General features: G+C 44.7%; 1 protein-coding gene across 1 annotated transcript in view; it reads left to right on the forward strand.

Moving 5' to 3' along the window:
* LOC144698069 (uncharacterized) overlaps nt 1-9,061 on the forward strand; it is a 207,830-nt gene extending 198,769 nt beyond the window's left edge. The window contains 3 exon segments of the mRNA XM_078569995.1: nt 8,179-8,379; nt 8,543-8,823; nt 9,042-9,061. Of these exon segments, the coding sequence (XP_078426121.1) occupies nt 8,179-8,379; nt 8,543-8,823; nt 9,042-9,061 (502 nt within the window).
* The last annotated feature ends 8,283 nt before the right edge of the window (nt 9,062-17,344 follow it).

The raw sequence follows: 17,344 nt of genomic DNA on the forward strand, positions 1-17,344 counted from the left end.
GTGATGATGTCACAGTGTAATTGTCGGTGTGTGATGATGTCATAGACACGAACACAGAACATCCGGGTCTGTGCAAACCAGTGATGACCACACATTGTGAAAGACGTGAGGGTCCTTGAGAAAGTGCAGAGGAGATTTACCAGGGTCAGGGATGAGGGATTTTAGTTGTAAGGTTAGTTTGGAGAAACTGGGGTTGTTCTCCTTGGAGTAAAGTGGATTGAGGGGAGATTTGATGGAGATGTATAAGTTTATGATAGGTTCAGATAAGAAACATGAAGATGTTCACATTAGTTGATCATAAAAGGTTTACGGACACAGACTTAAGATTTGAGGCAAGATCTATAGGGGGGATGTGAGGAAAAAATTTTACACAGTGAGTGATTGAGTGATCCGGAACTCAGTGCTTACACTCAGAGGCCGATAATATTCAGGTCCTGATGAATCAAGTGACTCTGTCAGCTCTTGATGTGATGTTTGGTTTGAGTTTCCCGTCTACAAATCCTTCCCATTCAACATCCTGTAAAAAGGAGATTATAAAAAAACTCTGTCACTGCCAGTCTAGGATAGAAATTGCGAAGAGACAAATATTTCTCTTTGTTTGCGTTTGCTGTGTGTAAATCCTCCCCTTCTAACTGTAACAGGAGTTTCCAAAATTCATCCCTGTCAGTCCAGGATTCACAATATTCTCTCCTCCTGCTACCTGGACCAGGATGACCGCGCATGCGCCCTGCCGCACAGCCGCTGCCCCCGGGCCGAGCAGAGGGAGACACTCAGCCATTTCCGGTCTGTTCACCGCAAACGCGGGACCGGTAGTTTTATATTAAGGCTCTGCGGCCTGCACCAAGTGTTTATGAAACATCCCTGCCCACTCCGCTGGCTCCATTCCTCCCGCCCACCTAGTAACTCTGGTATTCTGCTGCAGTCGCCATTTTCTCAACAGGTCGCCGGCTCCGGTCACGGGACAGCACTGCGCATGCTCGGATAGTAGACTGCAATGCGCGGGTGCCAATGACTCTTCGCTGTGCGCATGCGCAAGGCCTTGGCATTCTGGGTAGAACACCTTCTGTCCCGCTCTGAATGCTGGGTGAATGGTCCGCCATTCGAGGCCGATATTCTTGCATGTAAAATTATGTTTCATGTTCCGATGATGATCGGACGCTTGGAGAGAAAATTTAAAATTATTAATTCGATTAATAGAACAGTCAAAGTACACAGGCCATAGTACAAAGTACCATAGTTCTGTCCTGGGTGTAATTAACAACAGAACAAACCCCAACAGTCCAAGGTGAATTCACTGGATTCTCAGCAGTCTGGGTAAAGAAGTGATTTTTCCTTCCATTCGCCGAGCATTTAAACTCTGCTTTGTCATTCAGAACGTGACTGTTGCGAATTAAATCCTTTGAACTTTTAAAGCTGGATTGTTAACAGGTGGCCAAACTGAGAAAATCCCTTCGCAGAGTTTTCTCCATCAGATGAGACTGCTCCTGTGTCAACTATTAAAGTGACACCTCAGTTAAACCTCATTGATTACAATAATGCCACTGCACAAAGCTAATGGAGTTTCCCCAGGCAAGTGGTGGTCTAGTAAACGCAAACTGTTCACACTTGTGGTGAGCAAAATGAATTGATTTCAGCACATTGCACATTCTCGCCTGGGATTGAGTTTATCAGTTATAACTTATTTTCTACAATTATATTAGCAGATTGAAACATTATTTATCTGCTGGAATGTTGAAATGAGAAGGAAAGGCTGATGGGATGGGAGTATGCTAATCCTCCCTCTGATACCTTGTGAAGTGAAATGATGCCCTGTCTGCAGGGAGCACGTGCCAAGCTTCCCAGAGGGTAGTTTAAACGGTTGTGTTAACCCACTCTAACATAACTAATAGTAACACTACTTTGAACGTTATTTATAAATAATAATTTTAGGAAACTCTGGACACAGTAATGGCTCCTTGTGCATTGTACCCAGTTCAGGCTCAGTGAGGGGCAGTGGGAGCAGAGAGAAGAGAGTTTCCTGCTTCATGTTGACACATTGTCCCCAGTTCAGACTCAGTGAGGAGGAGTGGGAGCAGGGAGGAGAGAGTTTCCTGCTTCATGTTGATACATTGTTGGGAACTCGACAGAGCAGTTCTGATGAATCATGCAGCCTCAGCTGCTGAGTGCTTCCAGCTTTGTTTTTTTACTTTTAAATTTCAAGATTCATCTTCTGCAATTATTATTTTTACAGATCTGTATTTCAATTGATCCTAGGCTTTTTTTCAATTTGTGATTAGTAGTTTTTCAGTTTTGTGTATCCATGCACAGAATGTGAGACAGCATTTATTGCCAATCCCTACTTGCCCTTGGGAAGGTCGTAGTGAGCTGCCTTCTTGAACGGCTGCAGTCCTTGTGGTGTAGGAACACCCGCAGTGCTGTTAGAGAGGACTTAATTATGATACAATCTTTCAGAGCCAATAATTAAACTTGGCTCAAATATATTAAGTGGAGAAATGAAAGCAAAATGTTCACTTAAAAGATACTGAAACATGATATTTATTCATGTGCTGATATAATTCGCGTCTATTTAACTGATTTTTTAACCTGTGTGTGCTGCTCCACCTGTGTTTTCCAACCCATCTTTTGAAGACTCCAGCCGAGCAAAGAAAGCAATCAAATTAATTCAGCAACCTCGAACTTTATATTCACCCCCTTTCTGCATTAGGTGATTTTTTTTGTGCTAAGCAGACTTCATACAATCCAAAGGAAGACATTTTATTAAATGGAAGTGACTTCCATCCCATCCTAACTGGATATACTTAATTATTGCACACGTGTCCTCTGAAAATTGCAGAACATTTGTAACATTTAACTGTTAAACTCTGAGTTTAGATCACTGCTCTAAATAGAGAAATCCAACTAAGATGATAGTTGTAACTGTTTGTAAATATCAGGTCAGTAGCTGGAATTGTTTTTTTTTTAAGATTTTGTATGAGTAACACATTGTGACATTTTTTGTGTGATGTTTGACATGTAACTTATGGACACTGGCTCCATTACTTTGTACATATTTGTAAAGTTAAATGCTGGTCTGTTTTATAATGATTGGTGCAATAACCACCTAGTGTTCGTTTTCTTATTTTGAATGCAAAGTTGGGGCTGTTTTCAGGATGAGCTGTCTTTCTAAAGCCGGGACATCCGTACGAGTAATCCAGAGGGTGGCTCATGCTCTGAGGACACAGGTTCAAATCCCACCACGGCAGCTGGTGGAATTTAAATTCAATTAATAAATCTGCAATCGCAAGCAATGAGACCATCATCAGTTTTCGTAAAAACACATCTGATTACTCATGTCTTTAGGGAAGGAAATTTGTCATCCTCACCTGGTCTGGCCTACATGTGACTGATAAATAACAATAAATAAGATAAGCAAAATATTTTTTTTTAAAAATGCGCTAAGTAACTGATTTCCTGGTGGTAATTTAACCTGGAATCACCATAGGTGATATTAATAATTAACACATTCCCATGACATCTCAGTTTACCAAAGTCTGTCCCAATCCATGTGAATGATAAATGGGTTCTCACTATAGTGGGAGGCCAATTTATTAGTGAAGCTTCATCGACTGTACCCAATATTTCATGCTGCCATTTATCCATTGATGCGTTTTTGACAACCAAAAGTTTCAGAAATATTACCAAACAGAAACAAACTGTCACCTCCAACAAGTCTATGTTGAGATTCCCAAAAGAATTAGTCCTAATCTCAGACCCACTAATCCGCTAAAAGCTATGTTTTTCTCTCGAGAGGCGCGACCAGACCTGCAGAGAATTCCAGCATTTTCTGCTTTATTTTTTATTTCAGAAAGCCAGCATCTGCAGCATTTTGGTTTTCTTTAACTAATTAGTGCTAAGAATATGGAAGCCATAACGTTTGAGATCCATTTTTCAGCTAAAAATGTCTAAGTAAGCTCACGTGCACAAGCTGAAAATGCAAATGGATTCACACCATTGACCCAATTACTGACACAGGAACACAGTCACATCCAGAGACCAGCCAGATATTTCACATGTGCGAAGGGATTTATTCAGTTTCCAAAGCAGTAAACACACCAACTTTAAAATTCAAAGAATTTAATCCACCGTCAGAGCATTCCTGTTGGAAGGGTTAAAATGAACCATGTATAGTGAAAAATAATCCATATGCTGAGACTCCATCGAGTTTGGATCTAACTGCAGGGTATTTGTTCTGCTCTTCATAACATCCAGGAGGGAATTAGGGTAGAGCCCAGAGCATTTTAGTTGCTGTATCAATTGATTCGGAGACTTTATACCTTGTCCCGATGGCACCCATTGTATTCTGATTACTGGACTTCAGTTTCATTCTACAACCTTACCCTTCAATGGCGGAGTAGTCACCAAGCATTCACTGCGGTACAGAATGTGCCCTATTCTCATTACAGCAGCTCCAACATGCCCATTACGGTGTGCGCTTGGAGCATGCGCATTGCGGTATTTTTCAGGAGCAGCGCTGGTATGGGACTGAAGCTGCTCAGAGCGGGTGAGAGAATGTGGAGTGCAGCAAACTAACAGAGTTAGTGGGTGTGTGAGGAGGAATGGAGCCAGCGGAGTGGGCACGGAGGCTTCATAAAGACACAGTGCAGGCCGCAGACCCCAAATAACAAGGTACCGGTCTTGTGTTTACAGAGAACGGGCCGAGAAAGTCTGGATTTCTCCCTTCGCCAGACCCGGGGTAACGGCCGCCATCTTTATAGGGGCAATGTGCAGCAGGGCGCATGCGCGGTCATCCTGGTCCAGGTAGCAGGAGGAGAGAATGTTGTGAGTTTCTAAAACAAAAACAAAAATACCTGGAAAAACTCAGCAGGTCTGACAGCATCTGCGGAGAGGAACACAGTTAACGTTTCGAGTCCGAATGACTCTTCATCAGAACTAAGGAAAAATAGAAAATATAAGCTGGTTTAAGGGGTGGTGCGACAGGTAGAGCTGGATAGAGGGCCAGTGATAGGTGGAGATAATCAAAAGATGTCATAGACAAAAGGACAAAGATGTGTTGACGGTGGTGATATTAGCTGATAAGTGTGATAATGGGGACATTAAGGGTAGAAAGCAGGACGAACAAAGTACAGATAGCCCTTGTGGGGGTGGGGTGCAGGGGGGGGATCGAAATAGGCTAAAAGGTAGAGATAAAACAAGACCTGCCCCTTTAATTCCCCCCTGCTCACCGTCCAAGGGCCCAAATAATCCTTTCAAGTGAAGCAGTGCTTCAATTGCACTTCCCTCAATTTAGTCTACTGCATTCGTTGCTCCCAATGCGGTTTCCTCTACATTGGAGAGACCAAATGCAGACTGGGTGACCGCTTTGCGAAACACCTTCGGTCTGTCCGCAAGCAATACCCAGACCTCCCTGTCGCTTGCCTTTTCAACACTCCACCCTGCTTTCATGTCCACATGTCCGCCCTTGGCTTGCTGCATTGTTCCAGTGAAGCTCAACGCAAACTGGAGGAACAGCACCTCATCTTCCGACTAGGCACTTTACAGCCTTCTGGGCTGAATATTGAGTTCAACAATTTTAAATCATGAACTCTCTCCTCCATCCCCACCCCCTTTCCGATCCCCCTTTTTCCCAATAATTTATATAGATTTTTCTTTTTCCACCTATTTCCAATTTTTAAATGTATTTCCATCCATTGTTTTATTTCTACCTTTTAGCCTATTTCGATCCCTTCCCCCCCACCCCACCCCCACAGATAGCCCTATCTGTACCTTGCTCATCCTGCTTTCTACCCTTAATGTCACCTATTATCACATTCCTTAGATAATATCACCACCGTCAACACCTCTTTGTCCTTTTGTCTATGACATCTTTTTGTTACCTCCACCTATCACTGGCCCTCTATCCAGCTCTACCTGTCTCTCCGCCCCCCCACCCCTTAAACCAGCTTATATTTCACCTCTTTTCTATTTTTACTTAGTTCTGTTGAAGAGTCATACGGACTCGAGACGTTAACTGTGTTCCTCTCCACAGATGCTGCCAGAGCTGCTGAGTTTTATCAGGTATTTTTGTTGTTGTTATGGACAGACGCTTGGTTGTTGGATTTTAGGAGGTGAGGACGCGGCGAAGCGGAGGCAATGTTAGCGACGATGGTTGGGCGGGAAGGCTTCAGAAACCCCCGGTGTAGGCCACAAGCCGCGAACAAGAAACTCCCGGGCCGTTTCTGTCCGGTGCTGCGAATCTCCGGAGCCGCTGTTTCCCCGGGACGGGTTTAACGGCCGCCATCTTGTTTCAGCGTGGAGCACGGCGCATGTGCGGCCATATCGGTGATGTCATGGAGTGGGCGGGGCTTGGTCTGGATGACAAAGGCGGAAGAGAATGAGAGCGGGGAGCCAGGGCTGAGCACGTGACTGGGGAATGCCTGACTCCCCGAGGACAATGTGCATTGAGAAGGTGAGGCTGAGCTGCCAGTGGTTCAAGAAGGCAGCTCAACACCACCTTCTCAGGGGCAAATAAGGATGGGTAATAAATGCTGACTGAGCCATATCGCACATACCATCAAATAATTAGAAAAAAAAAATTCTGTACCAGGCTTGACTCTTGAATAAGAACATAAGAACTAGGAGCAGGAGTAGGCAATTCAGCCCCTTGGGCCTGCCCCGCCATTCATTACGATCATGGCTGATATCATTTCGTCCTCCGCTCCAATTTCCCGCCATCTCCCTATAACCTTTCAAACCGTTTCTAATTAAAAATCCATCTATCTCCTCCTTAAGTTTATCCACTGCATTCTGAGGCAGTGAATTCCACAGATTTTGATAAAAGCAATTCCTCCTCATCTCTTATTTAAATCTACCACCCCTTAGCCTAAAACTATGACCTCTCATTCCGGAATGCCCCACAAGGGGAAACATCCGCTCCACGTCTACTTTGTCTCTCTCCTTTAGCATCTTATATACCTCAATTAGATCTCCTCTCATACTTCTAAACTCTAGCGAGTATAGGCATAAACTGCTCAATCTCTCCTCATTAAACAAGCCCCACATCTCTGGAATCAATCTAATGAACCTCCTCTGAGCCTCCTCCAATGCAACTACATCCTTCGTCAAGTAAGGGAAACAAAACTGTGCACAGTAATCCAGGTGCCTTCTCACCAATGCCTTGTACAGTTGCAGCAACTTCCCTATTTTTATACTCTATTCCTTTAGCAATAAATTACAAAATTCCAATTGCCTTCCTTATTGCCTGCAGTACCTGCATACTAGCTTTCAGCGATTCATGCACGAGGACACCCAGATCCCTCTGCACTGATGCATTCTGAAGTTTCTCTCCATTTAAATAATGTCGCCTTTTCATTCTTCCGACCAAAATGGATAACCTCACACTTATGCAGTGAGATGTAGCTCTATTAAGTCCGTCTTCTTTACCCCCGCTTCTACTACCCCCTTCTCTTCTTTTCTTTCTCTCTCAGACAGTGGAGTTGAAGCCCAAGATCAGCCATGCTCATTTCGAATGGTGGAGCAGCTCAATGAACCGTATGGTTTATTCCGGTTCCTATCTGTTATCTTAAGGAGGACAGGGTCTTGTGTAGGCCCAGACCGAGTGGCAGGTTCCTTTCCCTGAAGGACATTAGTGAACCAGTTGGGTTTTTATGACAATCCAGCAGTTTTCATGGTCACTTTTTGCTCGTGCCGGCCGCACAAATTCCCAGATTCATTCAGCTCAATTTCACAACCTGCCTTTGTGTTTTTGTGGGTTCTCTCTCACTTTTTTCTGTTTTAAATCAATTTCACAGGGTAATAGAAGGGGAGGATTTGCAGTCGGGAAACTGAAACCAAACATCACATCAGGATCTGAAGGACTCGCCCAATTTATCTTAAACTGATTTTGAACATGAAGGGAAAAGGCACTGATCAAAGTGGGGAGAAACCACGGAAATGTGGAGGCTGTGAAGAGGGATTCAGATGCCCACCTGAGCTGGAAACTCATTGGCGCACTCACACTGGGGAGAGACCGTTCACCTGCTCCGAGTGTGGGAAGGGATTCACTCGATCGTCCAACCTGCTGACACACCAGCGAATTCACATTGGGGAGAGTCTATTCACCTGCTCCCAGTGTGGGAAGGGATTCATTCACTCATCCGACCTGTTGCAACACCAACGAGTTCACACAACGGAGAGACTGTTCACCTGCTCTGAGTGTGGGAAGGGATTCACTCAGTCATCTGACCTGCTGAGACACCAGCGAGTCCACACTGGGGAGAGACAGTTCACATGTTCCGAGTGTGGGAAGGGATTCACTCGATCAACAGGGCTGCAACAACACCAGCGAGTTCACAACGGGGAGAGGCCATTCACCTGCTCTGAATGTGGAAAGGGATTCACTCAGTCATCCAACCTGCTGAAACACCAGCGAGTTCACACTGACGAGACCTTTTAAATGCTCAGACTGCGGGACGTGCTTTAAAAGTTCTGGGGAGCTGATGTCCCATCAACGTGTTCACACTGACGAGAGACCGTTCAGGTGCTCTCACTGTGGGACTGGGTTCAGGCGAGCATCTCAACTCACTGGACACCAGCGAATTCACACTGGGGAGAGACCGTTCACCTGCTCCCAGTGTGGGAAGGGATTCACTCAGTTATCGCACCTGTTCACACACCAGCGAGTTCACACTGGGGAGAGACCATTCACCTGCTCCCAGTGTGGGAAGGAATTCACTCACTCATCTAACCTGCTGAGACACCAGCCATTTCACACTGATGGGAGACCGTTTAAATGCCCAGGCTGCAGGAAATGTTACAAAAGTTCCAGGGAACTGATGTGTCATCAACGTGTTCACACTGACGAGAGACCGTTCAGGTGCTCTCACTGTGGGTCTGGGTTCAGGCGCGCATCTCAACTCACTGCACACCAGCGCACTCACACTGGGGAGAGACTGTTCACCTGCTCCCAGTGTGGGAAGGGATTCACTCAATCATCTAACCTGCTGATACACCAGCGGGTTCACGCATAAAGACAGTGATTGGATTTTACTGTTAATTATATTCAGGAGTGAACGATGTTTATTAGGGTCTGTTTCTCTGATGTTAAGTTCTAGGCAGTAATGTCAATTTATAGGCATTAATGTTCTGGACAAAAGTCAAATAAATTAGCTTTGTATTACACACACAATATTGAGTCTTTTTAAGATCACGTGTAAATACAATGATGGGATTTTCCTGTTAACACCACCCGGGACTGAACGATTTTCATTGGGGAGTATTTCTGCTGATGCTAATAAATTCCAGCCCAGTTATCGATGTTAATATTCTGGATAAAAGTCAAATAAACCAGCTTTGTGTTAAACACACTGTCTGGTGAATCTTGTTAATATCTCAAACACAAATTAGTTCCTTTTGAAGGACTCTCCCTCTCCCCTGTCTCCTCCATCCTCACCTCCAACAACAAGTGTGAGGAGCTCATGGAGCTTCTTTGTCACTGAGATTGAGACAATCCGATCAGCTGTCTCTGCTGCTTCCCTCCCTTCCACTAGCCCACCGGGACAAACTGTCTCTAAAGTCCCCCTTGTCCGAGCCCTGAACCCACATCTTTCTCCAGTTTCTCTCCCATCTCCCCTCATGCCCTCTCAGTGCTCATCTTGTCCATGAGACCCACCTCTGTTCCCATAAGCCTATTCACATTAAACTGTTGACCATCCAACTTCTCCATCTCAACAATATCAGCTTATGGTTCTGTCTCTCTCCTGGTACTGTTCCCCTCACCTTTAAATCCACCATCATCACCCATCCTGAAAAAAAACTTTTTCCACAACCATCATTGTAAACTACCGCCCCATCTCCAACCTCCCTTTCCTCTCCAAAGTCCTTGTACTTGGTGTCCTCTAAGGATCTATCCTTGGCCACTCCTATTTCTCATCTACTGGCTGCCACTAGGTGACATCATCCAACTGTTACTAAATTATCAAACTGCTTATCTCACATCCAGTACTGGATGAGCAGAAATTTCCTCAATTTAAAATTGGGAAGACCAAAGCCATTGTCTTCGGTCACCACTACAAATTCTGTTCCCAGCTACCGAGTCCATCCCTCTCCCTGGGAACTGTCTGAGGCTGAACAACACTTCACAATCTTGGTGTCATATTTGACTCCAAGATGAGTTTCTGACCACATATCCGCACCATCACTAACACCATATATTTCAATCTCCATAACGTCGCCTGTCTCCACCCCACCCCCAGCTCATCTGCTGCTCAAACCCTCATCCATGTCCGTGTTACCTTTAGACTTGATGATTCCAATACATTCCTGGCCGGCCCCTCACATTCACCCTATCCCCACACGGAAACATGAGATCATCCAAACTCTGCTGACCGTGAGCTTTCTCACACCAAGTCCCATTCACTCATCACCCCTGTGCTCATTGACCGACATTGGCCCCATTGAGGAATGCCTCAATTTTAAAATTTGTATCCTCATTCTCAAATCTCTCCATGGCCTCATCACTCCCTATCTCTGTAATCTCCAGTCACATGACCATCTGCGCTCCTCTCATTCTGCCCTCTCGAACACCCAAGATTATAATTACTCCATCATTGGTGGCTGTGCCTTGATGTGAAGCTTTTAAGTTCCCTCCCTAAATGTGATTGGAGTCTGGTACGAACTTCCTGAAAGGGCGGTAGAGGCAGGTTCGATTGAGGGATTAAGAAGGGAGCTGGATTGCTACCTGAAAAGAGAGAATGTCCAAGGCTACGGGATGAGGCAGGGGAGAGGGACTAGGTGGAATGCTCTTTCAGAGAGCCAGTGCAGACTCAATGGGCCGAATGGCCTCCTGCACTGTAAATATTCTGTGATTATCCCTATTCTGATCGGGGAACTATAGTCTATCTGTATGATTGCAGTGCTGTTAATAAAGTCAGTGTGAGACAATCTGTTGTCAGCTTGATTACCTGGTGTCTGAAACCACACAATTCAATATTTAGAGTCAACAAGATGAACAAGGAAACACCTCATGGCCCAAAACTCCAGCTCGATATTCCCAGGAGAAAGTCTGTTATCTAACACTTGGAGTGGACAGAACAGAGGAAGATCCCAACTGTAAGGAACCCTCGAAAATTTGTAAATATCTTTCAAATGCTGACAGGTTCCAGCTGTGAGTTTCCATCACATTGAAGTGAATGGAAGGTGAGAGCGCGGTTATTCTAGAAATTCTAAAAAACACTAGTTAGAGCACAGTCCAGTTCTAGTCAGCACTTTACAGGAAGGATGTGATCACACTGGAGAGGGCACAGAAAAGATTTATCTGGATGATGCCAGGACTGGTGAATTTTAACCCTGAGGAGGATTTGGAGAGGCGGGTGTTGTTTTGTTTGGAATAGAGGATGCTGAGGGGAGATTTAATTAATGTTTATAAAATGATGAGGGTCCCAGATAGATTGGATAGGAAGGGCCTATTTCATTAACAGAGAGGCCAGTAACGAGGGGGCTGAGATTTAAAGTAATTGATGGGAAGATTAGAGGGGAGTTGAGTAATGTTTTCACTTAGAGGGTGCTGGGGAATTTTAAGTCACTATCTGAAAGGGTGGTAGAGGCAGAAATACTCACATTTAAAAAGTACTGGGTTATGCACCAGTCGTGCTGTAACCTACAGGACTACAGACCAAGAGCTGGATAGTGGGATTGGACTGGATAGCTCATTTTCAGCCAGTACAGACATGATGGGCTGAATGGCCTCCTCTGTGCTGTAAACTTCTCTGATTCTGTGCTGTCAAGTGGTCCTCATGTTTTTATCCGAGACAAACCTCAGCCCAGTCATTTGCTCCAAGTGTTGATGTGATGGGTCAAGTGAAGAGGTGCCAGGTATCGGGAGCAGCAGGAGCAGTAAATAAAATCGAGATGTCAGTGAATGCTAATAAAGTTTATCAGTATCTTGTTTCATTTTAATAACTTCTGCTGAATGTGGCCCTCACCCAGTGCCAGGATGTCGGATCAGAGCCACCATGGAAAAGGAGTTTGACACCCCTGAGACAGACAATGTCAAATGGATCCTCAGCATCTCTGTAACCTCCTCCAGCCCCACAACCCTCTGTGTAAATACAAGATGCTGGTGTTGGATTACACCCTGAGAGAGACAATGTCAACCTGATTCCCCTCATCCACCAGCACAGCAACTTCTTCACAAAACACAAACAGGTTTCTAAGGCGTGACATTCTTTCCCGGAATCCATGTTGAGGATCTCGAATGGATCCTTCTCACCCCCAGTGATCAGAAACAGAATCAGAAACCTTCAAGCATCTTCCCTGTGATCGTGGCCACACTGATGGGCTTGTCATTCCCTGGCTCTGATTTTTCCCTGATTTGGAAAGTGGGAACACCATGAGCTACTTTCCGATCTCAGAGAACAATCGCTGACTCTATTGAGCTGTTGAAGATACGGAAAAGAGGCTCACAGGGCTCCTGTCCCATCTCTTTAAACCCCCTTGGGTGGACATCATCTGGACCTGGAGCACCATCTAGTTTGATATTCCCTATTTTCTCCAGGGTGACAAACCCTTTCTATTTTAATATTGATGATGTTATTGACGACAGCACATCCCACAGCTGGAATTTGAGCATCATCCACAGGAATGCAGACTGATGTGAAACAGTCATTTAACAGTTCTGTCATAGCCTGGCAATCTGATTCAATCTGTCCTCAACTGTTTTTCAGTGTTTCAAAATTACGTTTAACCATCTTCCCACTCCTGATGGAGCTGGGAAAGCTTTGCTGTTATTTCCACAATTGTTCACTATCTTCTTTCCCAAAGATCTCTTCTCTAATGGCTGCTTTTCTCTCCCTCAATTGTGGGTGATATTTGTCCCAGTTCTCCTGGACACTGAATTCATCTTGTTCCAAACTGGGTTCAGTGTCAGACAGTTCAGGAAGTCAGGAATCATTCACCCCTAGACCTACACTGAGAGGTAAAGCCCCAGACAGTTCCTCAGTAAGGATTCCTCTGGTTCCTCACCGTATATTAGTCAGGATACTGAAACACTGCTTTCTCCCAATCCACTCCTGGAGGGCCCACTCCCCGAGCCTCCAACCTGCAGCAGGATCAGTGCTGGAGCTACACAGCGGGAGTGATTCCAGAGTAACTTTGAGGGTCGCAACCACATGGATGTTCAGGGTTGAGTATTTTTAGTTATCCTGGTGTCTAACACACATCAATAAAACAGGGAACTCCAGGAAATGTGCTCCAGGTCTTTCTTTATCTGTTGTATAATTCTCCCAGCAGTTAACAGGTACCTCTGAAATCATCTACCTGCTATTTTAGTACAGAATTTTGCAAATTTATTTCAAATGGGTTTAATTCTGCCTTAAAGTAATCGATTTTGGTCTGTCACAAAGACAGTAAATCTTCATAGAATAATTAGCACAGTAATTTTCAGACTGGAAATTTAAACCTGATTTTCCCTTTCAGTCAGAAACAGATCACAGTTTTACACCAACCTCTGATTTGACAGCACGTTTCCAGCATTCACCATTGTTCCTCCTGACTCTAAACACAGTTGTAAAGGAGCCTCCTGTTCTGGGTCCAGGAACTCCGAACTATGGGGAAGAGAGCAGCTGGGACACATTTCTTACACACCTCAGGATTAACCCACACGGGGGCTTTGCTGTAAGTGAAGAGAGAGGAGAAAGAGCAAAGTGCTGTTTGTCCCTCTCAGTGTGACCCTGAAGGACTGTGATCAGGCTGAAGTTCTGTTCCTGCTGTATGATCCACGACCCAGATTGTCCTTTCTAAGCTCCAGCCAGGTGATGTTAAACACCCAGGTGGGAAAGGCAAAAATCCACAACGTGTTTAAAATAAACCTGATTTATTTCACATTTATCCAGAATATTAAACTTCAGTCCAGTTACAGGGTTTATGAACATCAGCAGAAACAAACTCCAACTGTCAGAATGGTTCAGTCCTGGATGTGGTTAACAGCAGCAATAACAGCAGAATCCAATTCCTGCAGCCGCTTGTGAACTCGCTGGGGTGTCAATAGGTGAGATGACTGAGTGAATCTCCTCCCACACACATAGCAGGTGAACAGCCTCTCCCCAGTGTGAATGTATTTGTGTCTCAGCACCAATTTTGCTTTTAAATCTTGGCTCATGGTCAGACCTTTGAAAAGCTTTCTGACCTATGTAAACAAGTCGATGTGTATAGATGAAAGCAAAATACTGCACATGTTGGAAATCTAAAATTAGAAACAGAAAATGCTGGAAAAGCTCAGCAGGTCTGGCAGCATCTGTGGAGAGAGAAACAGAGTTAACGTTTCAAGTCGGTATGACTCCTCTTCACAACTAATGTGTATGGAGGTGGGATGACGGAGTGAATCTCTCCCACACAGAACAAATGAATGGTCTCCTCCCCAGTGTGAGTGCGCTGGTGAACACTGAGTTCACATGATCACTTGAACCCAGTCCCACAGTGAGAGCACTTGAACAGGCTCTGGTCAGTGTGAACACGTTGATGGAACATCAGCTCCACAGAACTTTTATAACTCTTTCCACAATCTACACATTTAAAAGATCTTCCATCAGTCTGAATCCCTCCCCACACATGGAGCCAGTGAATGACCTCTCCCCAGTGTGAACTCACAGGTGTTGCAGCAGGATGGACAATCACCTGAACCTCTTCCTGCAGTGAGAGCAGATGAATGGAGTGGAACCGGAGTGAATGTACTGGTGAACCATCAATGAATGTGGGTTTTTAAAGCTCTTGTCACAGCCTAAACAGGTGTTTCAGCAGGGTGGAAGAACTAGCGAATCGACTTCCACACTTGGAGCAGGTGAATGGCCTCTCCCCAGTGTGAATTCGCTGGTGCACAGTGAGATTAAGTGATTGCCTGAACCCAGTCCAACAGAGAGAGCATCTAAATGGTCTGTTGTCACTATGAACACATACTGATATAGCCCCAGACCTGTCACTCAAACCCCTCAACTCCACCCAGTTCACAGCTCAATCTACCAGCTTGCAACTTCCTGCACCTTGACCCCGCCCGGCCCAGGTGTGGGACAGTCCAAGGTGAGTCATTTGTGTAACCAGGGGAGTGGAGGAGGGGTGACATCCCGCCTTGTGCGGTGTCCCAAATGGTTCCATTCCCCCCTCCCCCAGGGCCCTCTATATACAGAATACAGACGGCTGATGGGCTTTGGGGATCCTCAGTGACCTGCACAGTTACATTATACTGCACCCCGTCCCCGATTCACTGTGTGAAAAGGTTGTTATTCTTTATTGCTTCTACCCCATCGCCTAAACACTTTGTTTCACACAAGTCTTGCTTAAGACTTGTTTAATCCCAGGGCTACGGGGCAAAGGGAGGGAAGTCATAGAATCAGAGTTGTACAACACAGAAACAGGCCCTTCATCCCATCATGTCCGTGCCGGCCATCAACACCTATCTATTACAATCCCATTTTCGAGCACTTGGCCCATAGCCCTGAGGTGGCACTAGGAAAATTGTTCCTTCAGTGAACAACACAGACAGGACGGGCCGAACGGCCTCCATCTGTGCTGTAACCATTCAATAATTGTCTGAGGTGTCTTTATCCCGCTGCTCCATTCCCAGTGATTCCCGCCTTCCGCTATTGTCCCTGGCTCCCTGTTTAATCAAGTAATTCCTCCCTTTCCTCTACTCACCCTGTGCAGTGCGTGTGTCAGACTTCCTCTGGACACCTCCCCCCAACACCATCCCGGCCCCTTTAACCATCAGCAGCTTCCTGTTTGTCTGGTCTTAGTTTAAATTTACAGAATTGAAGGATTTAGATTCAAGCTCGCCTAAACTGACTGCTCTAAATCGGAAAATGTTTGTCCCTCACACCTGGATAGTTCATTTTGTTTAAAGTCATACCAAAAATGCAGTTACTGTCCTCAATTGAAGAGGCTCCTCATTTTAATCCGCACCAGACCCGAATATAAAAGAACGAACATTGTCCCCCAGACCCGAATGTGAAACAGTGAACATTATCCCCAGATCTGAATATAAAACAGTGAACATTATCCCCCAGACCCGAATATAAAACAGTGAACATTATCCCCCAGACCCGAATATAAAACAGTGAACATTATCCCCCAGACCCGAATATAAAACAGTGAACATTATCCTCCAGACCCGAATATAAATCAGTGAACATTATCCCCCAGACCCGAATATAAAACAGTGAACATTATCACCCGGACCCGAATATAAAACAGTGAATATTATCCCCCAGACCCGAATATAAAACAGTGAACATTATCCCCAGACCCGAATATAAAATAGTGAACATTATTCCCCAGACCCGAATATAAAACAGTGAACATTATCCCCCAGACCCGAATATAAAACAGTGAACATTATCCCCCAGACCCCAATATAAAACAGTGAACATTATCCCCCAGACCCGAATATAAAACAGTGAACATTATCCCCCCAGACCCGAATATAAAACAGTGAACATTATGCCCCAGACCCGAATATAAAACAGTGAACATTATCCCCAGCCCCGAATATAAAACAGTGAATATTATCCCCCAGACCCGAATATAAAACAATGAACGTTATCCCTAGACCCGAATATAAAACAATGAGACTGGAGTTTCATGAGGCCGAGACTTTTGTTGTCGATGTGGTAAATTAATTTGGGACAATACCTTTAAAAATACTCACAGTCTACAATCCTGACATGAATCTGAAAGTGCTGGAATTCCTCAGCAGGTCAGGCCTTCATCTGTGGAGAGAGAAACAGAGTTAACATGGCAGCTTTGTGACCTTTTATCTGACCTGAGAATATATAGAAATGTAACAGTTCATTACCAGGTCAAAAGAAGACACTTCACAGACTTCTGGAATCAAATTGACTTCAACAATTTTATATCATAATCGCTGCCTCCATTTGTTTCTTGTTTCTTTAAGTATTTGTTTTCCTTTCTCATTTCTCTATCATTTTCTCCACATTGTTTTCAGACTGCTGTTATCGTGTCATTCGCATCTCATCTAGACACGTCTTTTGTTTTTTTAATGGGGCCATTACCACTTCTTTTGACCTTACATCATGAAATCTTTTGTCAGTTAATCTGTCCCGCCCTGCAGCCTTTCAGAGACCTTTCCTTCTGTTCCTCTTCCCACCTCCCCCATTTCACTGGCTCACGGACCTGAAATGTCAATTCTGTTTCTCTCTCCATAGGTTCTTCCAGACCTGCTGGAGTGTTTCCAGTTTTTACTGCTTAGTTCATATTTGAAGCATCGCAGTATTGTTCGTTTTTCCATTCCAAGCACTCTACCTGATTAGTTTAACCTCTGTGTGGGAAAGCATTTAGAAGCTGGAATCTAGGTCAAAATAAA

The sequence above is a fragment of the Cetorhinus maximus genome, chromosome 23 (assembly GCF_964194155.1).
Source record: "Cetorhinus maximus chromosome 23, sCetMax3.hap1.1, whole genome shotgun sequence".
Taxonomy (NCBI): domain Eukaryota; kingdom Metazoa; phylum Chordata; class Chondrichthyes; order Lamniformes; family Cetorhinidae; genus Cetorhinus; species Cetorhinus maximus.